Source organism: Leuresthes tenuis, unplaced genomic scaffold, assembly GCF_036924035.1.
Source record: "Leuresthes tenuis unplaced genomic scaffold, fLeuTen1.0.hap1 SCAF_3, whole genome shotgun sequence".
NCBI lineage: Eukaryota > Metazoa > Chordata > Actinopteri > Atheriniformes > Atherinopsidae > Leuresthes > Leuresthes tenuis.
In genome coordinates, this window is record NW_027325357.1 from 14,981,297 (window position 1) to 14,999,145 (window position 17,849).

Genomic DNA, 17,849 nt, shown 5'->3' on the forward strand with positions numbered 1-17,849 from the left:
CTGCAGACCTTTATGTCAAGTCAAGAAATATAAGTTTATTTGCAAAATGTAAAAGTTAAGATTTAGAAATAAAGTAAGCTTGAAAGGCACCATAAAGGGGAGTTTGGTCATGGCTACAGGGGTTGGGCTAAAAGATTATGAAAATAATCAATGGGCCCCGATCACCACAATTTTTACTACTAATTGGGATTAGAATGCTTTGGTTTGTCTCACATTTTGAACTGTCAGGTTGGCACAAGTAGTACGCAAGTCTTTACTGAAACCCGCTTTTTAGACACACAGTCTTGTGTCAAATTATTTGTGTGCAGGACACTGGCAAATGAGAAATCTCTTATTAAAAGTCAACCAGGTTTTACTCACATAGTAAACTTCTTTGCTAAAGGAAGTCAAAGGTTTCTTACTGCTGACCTGATCAGGTTATTTTTTATGTGTTTCTTTCCGTCAAATGTTTTTGTTCATTTTTGAAAACAATGTATATATATATATATATATATATATATATGAACAACAATATTTTGGTTCACTTCCTAGTCAAGATTTTCCGAGAAAAAAAAAGGAAGACAAACGATAATACTAATCTAACTGAATAGCACATGTCAAAATCTCTGACAAACTAGACAAAATTACCTAATTGCAGTACTTAAAAAGAACTTAACCTATCCAACATGAGATAACTGAATACAGCCTCGTATTCCTACCTCACATAGAGTCAAAATGTTATGGAGGTAGTTGAATTGCATTAAGCTTAGGTGGAAAGTGTTCTGGATTTGTGAAGCACTTTTTAACCTCAAGGAGATGCTGCAAAATGCTATACAATGTTTGATATATTAAGCCATTTACACATGGTGGTCTTTGCAGTCCAACTTGGAATATGTAAGGGGGTGGGCCGGGTCGACCTGGAAACCCTGCAGCCAGTATTTTTGAAGGATTTATTTTATTTGCTATGCGATGAACAGTATAAAAGTAAAGCATTTTCCCAGAGAATCTTTGTGGTGCTTTTATCATTAAGGTTATAAACTTAAAATAGAAGGATAAGCAGGGAACATAGACACATGCATTTGCTCATTTCCATGGGGTGAATATTAATAAGAATCAATGTTTTTCAACAAATGATTAAGACGTCACTTAATAATAAAAGCATCAACATTTGAAAAAATAATGGCGGAAGAAATATTAGATTTCCCACTTCATACCAAAACCGAGTGCTTGAAATGGGTCAAGCAAGTTTACGGCAACAAATTTTCAATAAGACAGTAAAATCAATGGGAAATGTGCTCCGCCAAATGATAGAGCAGGACATGAAAGGAATATACATGACTAAGAAGAGGACATTGAGCTTCAGTGTGCATATGGACTTATGTTATTATATATGCAGTTTAAAGTCACAGCATCAAAGTATAAGAATTTAATAAGCATGGATGTTTATCAAATCTGTTTTATTATTAATGCAGATGTAACTCCATAAGTCAGTAGAGGGGAAAAAAAGTATTGATGACATGCCGTGAAGGTCAGCCTGCAGTCAGTATGGAGATATTTGCACCTGGTTTACTTTTATCTATGTGGTCAACCTAATAACATATTCAGTACGTGGCATGGATACTGTCACAAACATCATGGTCATTTTCTAAGCCACAGAATACACGTGCACTTGAATGATGGATGATTAAAAAAAATCAAAATGAAAGAAAGAGTACAGTTATATATGTGCCTGACCTTGAGTCTCTAAAGCTCTTTCACTGCTGTGCAAATTTGTGTTAGTCTCTCAATATACTCCCATCTGTGGAGACATTCATCCGGAGAGCAGAGACAGGAACAAACATAACACTTCTCTCCATCTGTGACCTCCCAAGTCCTCATCCTCCCTCTGAATGCAATGCGACAATAGAGAGGAAGGGAGAGGGAGGAAGATTGCTTCGCTATTCAGGCAGCTACTGATGGTACACAAGTTCAAGGATGGCAGATTCAACTCAGAGAACAAAAGTGTGAAACTACAAGCCCACTTGATATTTTGCAAGAGGATTCACTTGAGATAAGTGAACATCAAGAAGTAATTTGACAGTCAGAGAAATACTTTTGACGATGGTGCATTAGTTCTTCGGACAAAAACCATGCTATGCAGCCATGCTATGGGAATTTGTTAGTGAGGAATAAAGTAAACTCAGTTTTGTTCCATTCACATGTTTTTCTTCCCTCTGCGGATTTTTTCTGACCAACATCATGGAAGTCCTTGAGGGCTGATGAAAAGCTTCAGATTGCAATTGCAGTGGCAACACCTGCAATTTAAAACTGCAAGAAGTGGCTCAATGAAAGTGAAAGAACTTTTTTCCCCCATCAGTCTCTTTCTTTAAGGCAGTATAGTAGTGTAATGTGGACAATCTGATGCCATGCACTTCCGCAAATGCCAAATAGATGATTAAATGGCCGAATCATTACAATGATCACAAGCTTATACATACATGAGGTGATGTTAAGGAATCTTCCTGTTAGCTTATAAATACAAACCAATTCATTTGTTTTATCTGTGAGAAATCATATTATTCTGGCAATTAAGCTGTGAGTGCTATGCAACTGTCCAAATAACACATTTGTTCCTTGTTTTAGTCTTTGGAGGCCAAATCTGCATAATTCCTGGTGGGAAATGGCTATAGCCACAGTTACTTTGGCTTGTTCATAGATCACACAACAGCTGCTGTATGATATTTCGCAGATTTCAGCCAAAGTCTACACCGAAACCAGGACAGTGTGAAATAAAAGTGTAAAATATTTATGAACATATACAGCTGAAGGCAGTGAATAGAATTTTAGAGCATACACTTTAGGAGGCTGCTCTCTTCTTAGTGCAGTTTTTCTGAGCTACTGGGCATGCATAAAGCACACTCTGGTAAAAGACAACATTCTAAACATTAATAAGAGTTTGGGCCTGAATTTTCACACACTTACGAGAAAAGCCAGCGCACTACAGGCGCCAGGTTTGGTGAAGGTATTTCTTTTCTTTCGTCCCCCTGTTATGACTCAAGGAATCTTATACTTTTTTTTAAACTCTTTAACACATTCCCACCTTGCTGAAAATAAACTGTCAAGAATGATCTTGCTCAATGACAGCTGAATAGAATTATGTGTGAATGAAAAAAGATTCCATAAATGTGATATTGGAGATGAGTTTTTTCAATATCTGTGGTGTGAAGCTGTACATACTTGAGCAGGATCTAATGAACATAGCATCCAAGTTCCATTCTAAGAACTGCTAGATTTGGTGTATTTGGAGCATGACAAATAATAAGATCTTAAATTTAATTTATATATGATAAATAGATTTGATTGGCAAGATCCCCCCCACAAGTGACACATTCAATTACTATTTTGAATATGTATCGGCTGTCAAAACACATTTGTATATGAATATATACTATCTGTCATGTAATTATCATGACAGGCCCAATCATCAATTCTTGCCCTTAAATTTATAGTATGTCTGTAGATTGTTAAAGCTGGTAATTGTCTTGTTCATCTGCTGAATTCACCACCCAATTTCTGTATCCCATTACAGCTTTTATCACTTCCAAAGATGATGTCAATCTTTCTTTTGTCGTTTCAGGTTTTCATTTTAGGGCCGGTGTCCTTGTTACAAACCAATTTCTATTTCACATTCCAACTGCTTCATAGAATCCCAGAAGCTGTACTAAAACATCCCTCTGTGTCACTGTCTTGCACAAATCTCTACAAAATGGTTTCCCACTTAAATTTGAATTCTTTTGTTTTAGCACCAGACATGCCAGTTCTTGTGTCATGTTACCACTAAAGATTTTCTCTTTTTTTAAGTCATGACATGATGTTTCGGCTACTGCTATTCCATAAGATCCTGTCCAAAACTTAATCCTGTCAATTTATAACGTTAAACTACATTCAGAATTTGCCTGAAGAGAATGGTAGTTCTATATGATGCAAAGACTAGGTTGAGAAACAGGTATGTGTCTTAACCTTAGATCCTTGTGCAGAGGCACACAGTGTTTGTGTTGGAACTAAAATATATGAATCTGGGATTTTTTTTTATTCTTTTTTAGCTCTGATGATGTTTGAACAATGGATCAATTAGATAATCAGCAAGACTGAAACAAATGATGTCCAGTGTAACTGAGTAAATCTATCCAATTGTTCATCACAGAAAAATAGAATCCATGATTTTGTCTTTCTTAGACTTCTTGTAGGTAGTTTGCATCATGTTTAAACATGAATGTCTGCCTCAACATAGCCAGCGTTTGCCACTACTATTGCCACATCTTTAAAACCTAAAAGAAGGAATTCATTTTTTTTTTTATAGATCCTAAATCATCCAGATAGGGTAGATACACAGATTGGGAAAAGGTGTGTAGGTTTCACTCTAGCTGAATTTACCTCATGTAGACCTCTAACAGTGTCTGTTTTTCCTCTCATCCACCTGCATGTCACTGCACAATCAGCATCAGTTTCATCATTATATTAGATGATCTGCTCTGCTCTCATGGAGAACGTTTGCACTCTCAGTTGATGTAGTGGGTTTCTTTTTCTTTTTGTATTTATAGGTGGAACAATCTAAAACAATTTTCTTCTTGATATTTGTTCAAAACAAGACCAAGACGGAGACATTTCTTTTCAGGATAAACCATATAAAAAAACATAGAAGTAATCACATATTCACTTGCAAGACACTCAGTGCAACCAGGTGAAAAGAAATCAAATCAGGGCTGTGTCACAAATCAATACATCAATACAAATCAGCTGTGGTCCTCATAGAAAACTTGTCTGCTGTCTGTTATTTTGGTGAAATTATATTGCAGTGCAAGTACAGATATTGAAAGAAAAAAAAAAAATTAACGCTTATATTACAAATTGCCTTGGACTGTCGATTGCAGTGTGGAGATTATCTTAATTACATAAGAAACGTAAGAAATTCGTAAGAAACAACCTTCCCAAATGTGTCATACTGTCGATGCTGAGTTACAATGATTAAAATGAGCCACTGCAGCTGTTACATTGTTACTCAGGGTAGCACTGTATGTTTGCTGTTCATTTGAATATAGTTGTCTATGCAACATCTTTGTTTGGAGATGTCTGCTGTAGGCCCACTGCTTTACTGCAGAGCATCACTGCAGTAGTGACTCCAGCACTCCTTAGAGTGAGACCTTGGTTGCCCTCTAGTGACAATTACAGGTACTGGATGTGTTTCAGAAAAAGCACAAGAAAGCTCTGCATAACGCAGAAGGTGCAGTTAAGGCATTAAGTATGAATTCTGAAGTGAGGATGAGATGTATGTATAGTATGTCCAAGAAGATGATGTCAGACAAAAATAAAAATACCAGACAATAAAAGTACCAGTCAGCAGTCACAGATCCTGTCAGATTGACAGTTAAATATTCTGCCTGAGGGACATATGAGTGTGTACCATCATATATAATTTTACAAATCTGAGAGCAAAAGTAACATTCACTTTTCCTCATTCACACTGATGCTTCAGAAAAACATCTCAACTTGACATCAACTCGAACATTTTGCCACAAATAGTAAGTAACAGTAATGATAGCCAAGATGAGAAACTTCCAGCATAATTTTGCCTCCACTAAGCGTTTAAAGTGTCTGCATTGTTGTTTAAATCAGTTGTCAAATGTTCTGTGTGTTCAGACTTGTAGACATAAACAACTATTTATCTGAAGAGGAAGGTTGTCTCTGTGAATGTTTTCCAGCTCCAATCTGAGTTCAGTAATAGTGTCAATGGATTTGATGTTACGAGTCCACGTCTGAGGCCCCAGCCTCATCTGCAGTTACAGTCAGGGGTTGGTAAGGCCTTGGCTGGTCTAAGTTGACGTAGGCAACTTTCAAATTAATATAATGCTCTCCCTCCAGACAGGACAGAATGTGATCTACTTCTGTGACCAAGCTGTGGAAGTTGGGTCTGCACTCAGGCTCTGGGTCCCAACATGCCAGTATGATTGAATAGCTGTGGAATAAATTATTAAAAAATGTTTATAAAATGAGAAAACTGTGATTGTATCCATTTGCTGTAAATGTCTTTACTTCACAGGGTGAACAGAAAAAAATCTAGTCTCCCACACAAATTTTAGAGTGAATAAGCCCCATAACTATGATCATTATGTTGTGAGATGCATATAGAATAGTAGTATGATGCTTACAGAGTATCTGGGCAATACTGTGGCTGGGGAAGTCGACGTCCCTTCAACAAGTAGTGTGTGATATCATAGGGGTCAACATCTGGATATGGGCTTGCACCTCTGGTTAATAGCTCCCACATTAAGATGCCGTATGACCACTGTAAAATAAATATGTAATGCATTGTAGAGACGCATTTATCTGACAGGTATAAACACTTCTGTATGGGAAGTACACTCACCACATCAGACTTGGTTGTGAACTTCTGTGTTTGCAGGCTTTCAATGGCCATCCACTTCACTGGAAGCTTTACTCTTCTGTGATTTTGAATGCTATAGTATTCCTTGTCATAGACATCTCTTGCCATGCCAAAGTCAGCCACCTTTACAGTGAAGGTTTCATCCAGCCTGTAAAGAACAAAAAGGATCATCTACACCTAACCAGTTGTTGCTCATATCATTTCATTTCAGCTATTCTTCTCTGAAATGTATTCACTTTAGAATTATATGACTTCTACAGCACTTTTTCTTAGTGTATATTGTCACTGTCACCCAAGACACTACCTTGCTGATGAAAATGCAATAATCAGTACATACGTACATACTGTATCTAATAGCATGTAAGTATGTACTGACTACTATTCACTATTCTAGTATTATTATCAAGATACTAAAAAAAAATATTTTCTTTGTAAAAATACAAATTCTGAGCCTAGGTTTCAGCTGTAGAATTAATTATATTTCATTTAAAGCCTTTATTTCAATCAAATTAGCAGCCAGCACAACAGATAATGCCACGCTATGTTAAATACTAGGTAGGGAGTGTCATGTTGTGACTAATACCCACTGTTACCTGGTTACCTTTTGTTTTGTTTGATTAAAATGTTGCTCAAAATTACCAGATCTATAGAAGGAAGGAGATGGAGACTGAGCAAGAGGCAGAAAAGGGACTTTTCTGGGAGAAACTGAACCATAACATCCACATCCCCGCATATTGTAAGTTGTATAGAAGTAAAAGTTACACATTTAAGTGAGCAGAAACCAGCTCCCCTTTCAGTCGAAATATCAAAGCAAATAAATCATATCATAGAGTCACAGTGTGTTTTATCAGTCACTATAATTAATAAAATGCGCCATGAAGTAAACATTAACTATTTGTCAGAGCTTTCAGTCTTTCTCTGTTTTAAAAAACAACCCGTACAACAGAAACAATCCAATCTGCATTTGTATGCACTTGTATAGTACAAGCCAACATCTCTACCCTATTACTAGCAGTGACAATGCCTCTTGTCTTGTAATCAAGACAAACCCTTTCTTTGACCCGTCACAGGCCAGTAACCAGTGTGATTCACACTTACATGCAGTTGCGTGCAGCCAGGTCTCTATGAACAAATTTCTTTTGGGCTAAGTACTCCATACCCTTGGCAACCTGAAGCCCAAACCCAATCAGGTCTTTCACTGTTGGGTTCTGCAAAGGATAAAGAAATGGTAAGCACAGACGACTAAATCCAAGAGAATGTACGGAAAAGGAAAAAGCTTCAATAAGGTTCACAGAGCAAATATTTACAATCATGATCCCTCGAATCCAGAAAGTATCATTGTTTGATTTACCCTTTGTTCACAGCGGATGAAATGACGCACATCTCCATGCTTCATATACGGCAGGACCACCAGAGGAAGCCCTTCTTTGGGTAGCATGATGCCCAGCAGGGACAGTATATTGGGGTGATGGAAGCCTTTCATAATAATGCCCTCTCTGAGGAACTGGTCCACTTCACCCAAATCAGTGATCCCTGGTAATGAAACACATACTCTCTTAAGAACAAGTCAAGCAGTACTTGCATAATGATGACTTCCTTTATTTAACAATTTCACTCACTATTCAATGATTTAACAGCACAATGGGTCTCTTGCTTATTGCTATCGATAAGGTATCCATGATACACTGTCCCAAAGTGGCCTGTGTGGGAAGAAATAGTGACAGAATGAAACCGTATTTAAAAGAAAATTCATATTGTTGAGGAAGCAAGAAAAGAAAGAAAAAAGTTGGAGGCTTACCTTTTCCAATAACTTGACTATCCTCAATTCTGAGCATTTCCGCAGGGATCAGCACATCTTTGACCTCTTCAAGCAGATCAGAACTCAAGCTTACCATTGAAATATTGTCCCATGGCATTAAAGGAACAGCCAGATGATCATAGCTGCCAGCATATGCTAAACCTCGGAGGGCCATTCCTCCAGAGCCCGATGTTTGGTTGGACAGATCTACGAATGAGGAAATACACCACTCAGGAAAAAAGAAACTAAGATGAAAAACTGCAGATTTTTGTGCATTCTTTAAATATTTTAATGCTATTGTGTAATGTAGATTTAAATCCCTACATTGTGAGCAATTTCAGATTAAGAAACGGGGATGAACCGCCTCACACTTTTGAAAGACTAAGCCTTTCTGGGATGTACATTTTTTACGTCGATGTGTTTTTGATGGTTTGATTAATTAGTTATAAATTGTTCAAAAATGTTTGGTTTTTTAGCATTATACTACAACATTTTTGTTCTGTTTTTCGTTGCCAATGTCTTTTTCACTTTTTTTAAACATGTTGCTGGCATCAGATTAAAAACACTCATATCTCATAAAACATTCATAGCTGCTGGCTTCAACATCGGAAATTTTGTCCATGTATTATTCTAAATTGCAAACACGGTTACGTTGTGCTTTTGTTTCCACCTTACGCAGCCACACAGCTTTTTTCGGAAACAGAATTGTATGTAGTTATTCTTACCAGATATAATGCAATAATCTCTTCTCATTACTCTCCAGAGTTTATGAATTTCAATATCTCACCTCGTCTGTAGTCACCTGTCGGAGAGTCAAGACGACTGCCTATGCGAGCACGGGACAACATTGTGGATAAACGACTCTCTATGTTGGCTGAACAAACATATAATTTATGAAAATCACTGAGCAACAGACCATAAAAACAGTAAAGAAAATAGGAACACCCGATCAGATAAAAAAAAAAATTAAAAAAAGCAGAGCTTCTATTTGTAAATTATTAGCATAACTGCACAACAAATGATCCCAGTTTGGTAGAATGTATCAAGAAATAAGAGAATCTTTCTCACCTCTCTTTTTCTTCCTCAAATGAATCATCACAATTAATGCAAGGCCAGCACCTACTACCAGTGCAGCAATGATGCCCATGATGATGCCCGCAATCACAGTGAAGTTGTTGTTGTTGGCAAAGACGACAGTACCCACGTCATAAACCTCTCCATTCATGGTCACCTAAGGTGGTGAAAAAGATGGCAGTGAAGCAGATTATTATTCTTGTTAAAACACTGAATTTGCTATCAGTTTGGATTATTGATTTAGTGGAAGAACTTTGTTACCCTGACAGGCGATCCCACACTGGGGATAACCAGGCCTTTAGGAATCCTGCAGGTCAGTTCATTTGACAGGACCTGAGCGTTGCACAACTCATCACCAATGGTCATTGTGATCCTCATACACGCCTTCACTGGGTTGAGATTGTTATGCTAAAACATATGTGGAAAAAAAATGTAAAATGATAAAAGAAAATAGATCACTTGTGTTTTGTGATGCAAACTGTCACACGCAGTGATATGCAGTCCAAGTACGACTGTTGCCAATATGTTAGTTTAAACTGTGACACATACATGCAGTGAAACCTCAGTCTCTCCTGGTTTTAGAAGTAAAACATGGTCATCATTTTCAAAGGGGATGACTTTGGCATCCGGGTGGTAGTCAAAATGTCTCTTCCAAAGGTCACTTTTTCCATCCATGTGAATAGACATCTTTCCTTTGTTAAACTTTTCCTCTGCCATTTCCTTTGGGAACGCAGGGGCCGAGCATTCCATATGCGAAGAATTTCTGCTGCCAATGCAGACCTCAAGTGAAGAAAAAAAAAAATAAATTTAACCTCTCTTTTCACAATTCAGTTTTTTGTGACCTGGATGACATTTGTTTAACTGAAACTGAATAAAAAAAAAAAAAAAAAAAAAAAAAAGATCAAAGAGATGACGACTTACTTGTTGAAGAGGGTGTGTGATGGGATTGTCTGGAGTGTACTGAACCACAGTTTTGTGGACTGAGTCAAGATTCTGACCCTCTATCACCAGCCTGGAGCCTCTGTGTGACATTGTAAGTGACCATGTTAAGCATGCAATGAACAATACAACTGGTTAATAAACAAACACTGCTTCATTTGGATTAAAACTCTACAGGTACTAATGGAGGAGTAATGCTGCACAAATCTATTAATAGTGCCAAGCCAGCGTCCCACCTCTGGAAACTGCAGTGTGGGAGCACTGAGGTTATGATAGGATTTTCCTTGTAAAAGAACTTCTCAGTGGCAGTCACTTGTAGGCTGTCAATAAAGACTTCCACAGGCACTTCCCCGACACTTGCTGCAGCTGTAGTGTGGCAGATGACTGAATAGAGAATCCCTGTTTCTTCAGAAACACTGAAAGCCAAAGAAATAACCAAATGTGACTTGTTTCCCAACTCTTAGTTTAAATGGATATCTAAAGTCAAGAAAATGATTGTGTTCTAACTATGTGTTAGCATTAATGATAAGATATAGCGGTCTGTGCTGCTCACCTTTGAATAATGCACTTTTTGTCACCAAAAAGGACATCTCTTTGTATCCCAGAGTTAAGATATTGGCCTGTTAATGTTACTGCTGTTCCCCCAAACATGGGTCCAAAATGAGGTTTGATCTCTGTTATGCGGGGTTCCTGAATAAATGGAAGTAAAATGTATCACTCATACATTAAATGTATGACATCGGTCATACATTTAATAAATACATATTACATTTAGAATAGGCTTTTAAACATTTTATCAACTGCATCACAGACTTCATTCTCACCACAAAAGAGAGGCCAGACATCTGAGCTGTGCCTTCAATTGAATAATCACCCTCCACTTCTCCCTCGTGCACGTTCAGAGTGATGTTGAGGTCCTGGTTTGGTATTTTCTCTGACATTTTGCACACTAGTCTGTATTAGGAACAAAAATAAGAATGTACCCAGATATACTTCACTGAGCCTGGAGCTCATCACATAGAAATGAAGAGCAGCACGTAATGTTTTCATATGTTTAAGTTTTACCACATTTTGTTACTATACGCTTCACACTGAGTTTACAACTGATATAAGACCCTGTTTTTTAATTCTTGTCAAAACACCATTGGCATCAATAACAACCTGAAATCTTTCAAGGAGCAATCCTGCAAGCTTAGCACACCTTCTCTTTGGAAGTATCTCCCATTCTTCTAGGCAGGTTCTTCAAGCTCAAACAGGTTGAATGGGAGTGCAAAGACACTTTCATATCTCCACAGTGATAGTTTATCAGGCTCAAGACTCAGCGAAGGTCAATAAAGGTATTTTCCAGAGTTTTTCAGAGGTCACCCTCGTTTTCCTGGAAGTATGCTTTGGACCAAATTCCTTCTTAAAATCTAACTTGGACCCCCACCAGAGATCCTAGGCACTCACTTCACTTTCACTCATTACTTCTTCATATTCTTCTGCACCCCTCTTTTCCTCTATCCTAACTGAACTCACAGCCACTGTACCAATAATTAAATTAATCTAAACATCCCAACAGAATAATGCTGCCACCACCATGATTGACTGTATGGATGGTAATAATGTTCCTTTATCCCAGATGATGTTGCTTTTCAATGTCTGAGATTCTTCTAGGAACTTTCTGACGAAATCTCAGAAGTATCAAGTTTCTTTGTCTTGCAACTTCAACATAAAGGCCTGATTGAAAGAGTGTCGAACAGATTATTGTCCAACTGGAAGGTTGTTGTGTCTTCAAAAATTAAATCTAGATGTCATTCATGGTGACCATTAACTTGTTGGCTACCTCTCTGGCCAACGGCATTTGTCTTAGGCTGTGAAAGCTGCTTAATCTCCAAAGTCGGCTGATGTTTGATTCACCTGTCAGGAATCCTCCCTGATTCTCCAAACAGAGTGTGCTGACTGCTGTCACAAACTTTTCATAGGCATTTCATACAACTTGACTTAAAAAAATACCGAAATACTCTTTACGTGATCAACCTAGGTTATCATGTCAATTGAGCCAGGTTAAAAGTTGTCCATCTTCGTGACGCTTAAGATTCTGAGGTTTAACATAACTTGCCAACTCATAATACATCCCTCAGATTTGAGAGGGTTGCTTTCAAATACTGCTTAGATTTTATAACGATTTTCGTACAGGGCACTTTAAATCTTACTATACAACACAGTACTACTCAGCATTAGTTCACTTGTTGGTTTAAGACAAGCAGAGCGTGGTGCTTAAAGAAATAACTAAATAAATTACAAAAAGATCAACCAGCATTTTGTGTATGCGTGACTCACCTTTCACTATTGCTCTTCTCGGGCAAGACGGTACACTGAGTCCCCGAGCCCGCTGTGACAATATGAGTTTTGCCATTGATGATAGCTGGTCGCAGTGGAGACTGAAACTCTGAACCGCACAGTGTCACCTCTGTCTCCCCACCAGCGGGTACCATTTTCGGGAAAAACTATAGATAAAAGTGTAGCCATGAGGCAACAGTTATCTGCGTCTCAGAGCAGTGAGAGAGCAAGAATTACGCTGAGTCACCATAAAATTATTATTTTTTAAACTTTATGTATTGATGAACCAGTTAGGCCTTCTGAAGAAGCCTATCTACCTCAGTTATGACAGGTGCACAAGAGTCTTTGTTCCACTGTGAGGTACATTCATGCTTCCTGGAACAGTGTCCTGAACACCAGCCGCAGTTCATGAAGCGTGGAGCTGTCAAACACATGGAGCATGTCAGAAAATGTGCGCATCCCGGTCCTGTAGAGGGTACCTTGAACATCTTGAACAGGGAGAGAAGTAAGATGAGAAGTCAATAAAGAGCACAACAACTCACTGAAAATCAAGACATGCAAAAGATTTTTAAAAATGTACCTTATTTCCAGCCAGAAAGAGAAGGGAATCCTCTGAGTGCACAGCTGCTGTTCTGGATATTCCGATTTCTCCCAGCGAATAGTTTGCAAAAACAATAGGCCTGTACATTGTGAGAATCACCTAAACCAGTGACATGGAGAGGATTCATGTAACTGCAGAAAGCAGATTAGCCTTTTCTGACTTTAGATCACACATTCGCACTGCAGCACTCTCACTAGCACAAAGACAATTCATTACCTGAAGTATCCTGCCATCTGAGGTGCCAAAATGCCCAAGTGTTTGATTCCCAATTGTGTTGACCAGAACAGCAGTGAACAGGACATCTCTCATCTGGCTGTTAAAGAGGTCCAATCTGCGGTGTGGCTTTGACACCAGGGTGGGCTTATCACTGCATGTGTGATTACCCTCAGAGCTCTGTACAAGCAGGAGAACCACATTCACGCATCAGTGCTAAGAATTCACATACTTGAGTTTTCAAACTCAACTTGTATCTACCTCGTTGAGCATTGAGCAGATATTTATATTATGTAAATGTATAAACATGAAAAAATAAAGAGACTAAACAGACTTTAATCATTTATTTATAGAGGAAGTGCTTTGCCATGCCTCCAGTTATATAGTAACAAGCCGTGAGAGGAGGGTCATAAACAACAGTGATCCCAGCTCTGTTGACCCGGTGACTGTTTCTCAGTACATTTTGCCTGGAAATGAAACTAGACTTTCTGTTCTTTAAGATAGATGACAAAGTATGTTTGGTTAGCAGAGTATGAGTCACAGTGCTTAAAAGAGGAGAGTTATTTAAAAAAAGACAGGATATGTTAAACTAATAGTAAACATTCCACTGCAAAGCAGTTAGCTGACCTGCCCCAGCATGCCCCAGTCTGCCTCTTCACAGTGTTAACTGTTCTAGGTTTTAAAGACAGCGGTGTCATCTTTTTTTTTTCTTCTATCAGCTTGTACTGACTGTGTGAAAGAAATATTTTCCCTCCTTGCTTCTCATGGCTTAAACCACAAGAATGGGCGTGGACAGGACAGATTTCCATGTCTGTTTTCCACTTTAGCAACATATCTCTAATCGTCATATCAGTGTATAGGAATTATTTATTTGAATTCACCATTCAGCTTCAGGTAAATGTACATACATTTTTTTTGTAAATATAAATATTTTTGTCAATTTAAATCCTATTTCCTGTTATTTTAATATATAAAAGAATGGCACAGTCCAGAACTGGTCCTACCCTCTAAATTCCACCTTTTATCAGCTGTATTTATGACTTGTGTTTATTGGCACTCATTCTTGTAGGTGTACACATGTCTGAGAGAGCTCAAACGACACAGTTGAAACACCATAAAAAAGAAAGACCACACCTTTTTTTATCAGGAACTGTAGCCCAATTCACTGTATTGGAATTGGGCTTCTTCACCAACTTTGAAAATGTATGGAAAGGGAAAAACGAGCGAATAAGTCTAAACTCAAGCAACACTTGTTAAATCTTAGCTACTCTATATATTTATCTATCAATAAAGTTGCTCTTTATTCTACAAACATTTACCCATACACCAACAACACATCTTTCCTCCGGTGCATTATCAGTTAAATGCTCTGCTTATTCTGAAAAATGACAAGTAAAAAATTGGAACGGAGTTAAGCTTGGCATAGACTCTTTCTACCGGAAACACCTATCTGATGAAACACATTTGCAATCAAAGCGCTGTACTGTTGCAACCATTCTACTGAGAAAAACTTACAACAGATACTGAGGAGATAACAGCAAAGTGCAGGTCACAGCTGTGACTCACCCCCCCCCCCTCCTGTCTCTGATCTGGGCCTGCTCTTCCTCTCTCTAACACTCTACACACCTATGACAAGGGGATTCAACACTCCAGAGTGTAAGATTCACCTCTTGGACTAACTGTTGTTCCTCTCATTAATCACAATCCCTTCCTGCTAAAAATATTATAAAACTGAATGCTACATTGATTGGAGCACAGGTGATTTCATTACACAATGTTTGTCTTGACAAGTCATTTCCTGTCTGGGCACAGGATGACCTGTTTACTGCTCTGACGATACAGAGACATAAAAAGTTACTCACTTCATGCGGGCAGCTCTCACATGGTTGGAAGTGGCAGAGGCCTCTGGACAGCTGCTCTGAACCCGACTTACAGCAGACATCCACGCCCTTCTCAATGGCATGGTTGACTTTACTCAAAGGGAAGGCACACAGGGCTGAGTTTTTCTGTGGTTCGCCATTCACGTTGACCTTTGCAAACACCCCGTACAGAATATCTTCTTTCTCGTCCACCCTAAGCTCTTCGGCCAAGTCTTTCCCCGCTCGCCAGAAATGTGCTGCCTGCAGCCCATTGTACACAACATCCCTGAAAACCTCTCTCCGTTTCCTCCTTCGTTTTGAGTCATACCGGCACTCTAAGACCAACTCTCTGTACATCCACACTTCTGGAGTTAAAATAGGCAGACGTCCCAGACGGGTCTGAAAGGCTGAATTGCTCTTGGAGGGATTTTCCCTCTGCAGGGACAGAAAGTAGACATGCTCCTTGGTGGAAAAACTGTATAAGTAGTCAATGCTGTAAGATTCACGTAGGCTGGGAAGCACTGTCAGGCCATTCATGACCATATGAAAGCCATCTTCAGTTGCAAGTGGTCTTACCACTGATATTGACCTTCTTGGATAACTCTGTGCCACTTTGTCATTGACGGAAGCTGCTACAAAGAACAAAGATGTTCTTCCATGTTCAACGATAGTGATTTTGGTGCCAAGAGGGCTTGCCAGACAGTCAGGACATTTGCCTGAAGAGTTTTGCTCTTTTTTGTATAAACATTTAGGCTCCGGCTGTGGAGTGCTAGTGTCAATAAAGTAACAGATCCCATGCTGTGTACTTCCACAAAAGTACAAGTATGGCAAGTAAAAACCAGCAGGATCCAGAAGCAGAACCTCGTTGTTTGTGTCCACTGGATCGTCAGGATCCGTCTCTATGTCACACAACTGACAGGTTTCACATTCAGGGCTGCCCAGAGGTCCAGTTTTCAACTCCCATACTTTTTTCATAGCATCATCAACTGCCATGATCCCATTCTGGCATCCAATATACACCTCTTTTGGAGATTCTTCCCAGTTTACAGCAATGTTCTGTATTGGTTTGTCTGTTTGGAAGTATGGGAGGGAATATTCCACAGTGAAATCCACCTTCCTTTGAGAAGCAGGGGGACATGTTTGCTGTCCTAAGGCAGTTTGTGTTTGTATCCAGATACATACTGTCAGCAAGGCAGTCAGAGTGACCATCTCCACGTCACAGCTCACTGTGATTTAGTGTTACCTGCAATATACTTTCCTAAAAGAGAACATTATGGAGAAGCAGCGGGGGCTCTGTGAGAGAAAACAGAGAAGGAATGTTGAGATTTAATAAACAGAGCGCTGTAACATTTATTCTTACATTTAACAGAGATTCACTGCTTCTAAAAAGAAGGATATTGTAAACTGCTCAGACTTATTAAACAGAGCCCAGGAACTGAAGGAATATGGGGAAAGCAACAGTTTGTGTTTCTTTTTTGAGATGAGTACAACTTGATTTGAGCAGAATTTAGAGAGCTATAAGACTGACAGAGCCAGTGGAAAGATAAGCAGCAAGGTTTAAACCTAAAGTGGGGAGGACTTGCTCTGACATGTGGAGCATGGGAATGTTCAGTCTTACAGCTGCACGCAAAAAAACAAGAACAACAAAATAAATACTAATAGCTACTCTATATATGTCAAATATAGGCAGCAGATTAACTTTTAACAGTTATTATTCATAAACATGAATAATCGAATGACTATATTAGGATCAAGACATTTTAAATAATAATTATAAATCCATAATTGGAATAATCTGAATTGATTATTTGCTATAAAATTAAATCTGAAAATGGAATCTGGATTAAACCAATGAGCTGTTAATCACAGCAACACATTATCTCAGCCTTGAACCTCCTCAATAGATGTTCGTATAGAAAAACCTACCTCGCTTTTGGAAAGGAAAGAGTGTCGCTGAAGTTTATCCAACAGACCTAAAAGGTGAATTCCTTACGAGAGATATGTCCTGTAAATGTGGAGTTTCACTCAAATCTCTGACCACATTCACCTGACAGCGTCACTGTCTGTTCCAGGCCTTTCACGGTCTAACACCAAACTGGTTGAGCAATTAAATTAACCACAGACCAGGACGAGATCAGGATCTTACACACAGCTTCATAATAAAAGTCCATCTGAATTTCCTCAGGTTGAATGTTTCAAGAGAGGGAAAATAAACTTAACAAAAGGAGACACGTTAAATAAATACGATAACAAGAGAAATTATTCTATGAGCTTTTGATATAACTGTCATGCCTTAATAAGAAATCATGCAAATTAATTCACGAGCTTCACACCTGATTCTACATACTTTAAACTCTTCAGATAGACTAAATGTGCTGACATTGAAAGTAAACATTTCAACCAAACCGGCATGTTACTTTAGAACTGCTTTTTCTTTGCTTTTTAAATCACGAAGTGTAATAACTTCTTTTTAATATTTATACATTCAAACTGCGATTTCGCCACTGTTACTCGTATTATGACCGGGTTGATTTTAAAGTGGAAGACCGGAAACGCTCTCGTCGTTCCGTCCAGCTTCACGCCGATGTTCCCCATTTTGCCGTCCTGTCAAGCCGCACCCGCAACGAGGAAGTATGAAATAGT

At 38.6% G+C, this 17,849-nt stretch overlaps 1 protein-coding gene across 1 annotated transcript; it reads right to left on the bottom strand.

The window, feature by feature from the left end:
• Nucleotides 1-4,534: 4,534 nt before the first annotated feature.
• On the bottom strand, nt 4,535-17,446 carry LOC140303301 (macrophage-stimulating protein receptor-like). The gene is made up of 21 exons (XM_072382003.1): nt 17,133-17,446; nt 15,210-16,499; nt 13,351-13,527; nt 13,114-13,233; nt 12,851-13,021; nt 12,534-12,700; nt 11,036-11,165; nt 10,765-10,901; nt 10,448-10,627; nt 10,194-10,293; nt 9,822-10,052; nt 9,534-9,680; nt 9,267-9,429; nt 8,986-9,072; nt 8,199-8,405; nt 8,020-8,100; nt 7,752-7,933; nt 7,499-7,608; nt 6,383-6,548; nt 6,165-6,301; nt 4,535-5,971 (listed from the first exon to the last, which is right to left on the bottom strand). The coding sequence occupies exons 2-21, from the start codon at nt 16,413-16,415 to the stop codon at nt 5,758-5,760; spliced, it is 4,113 nt and encodes a 1,370-aa protein (XP_072238104.1). The 5' UTR covers nt 16,416-16,499; nt 17,133-17,446; the 3' UTR covers nt 4,535-5,757.
• Between the last annotated feature and the right edge of the window lie 403 nt (nt 17,447-17,849).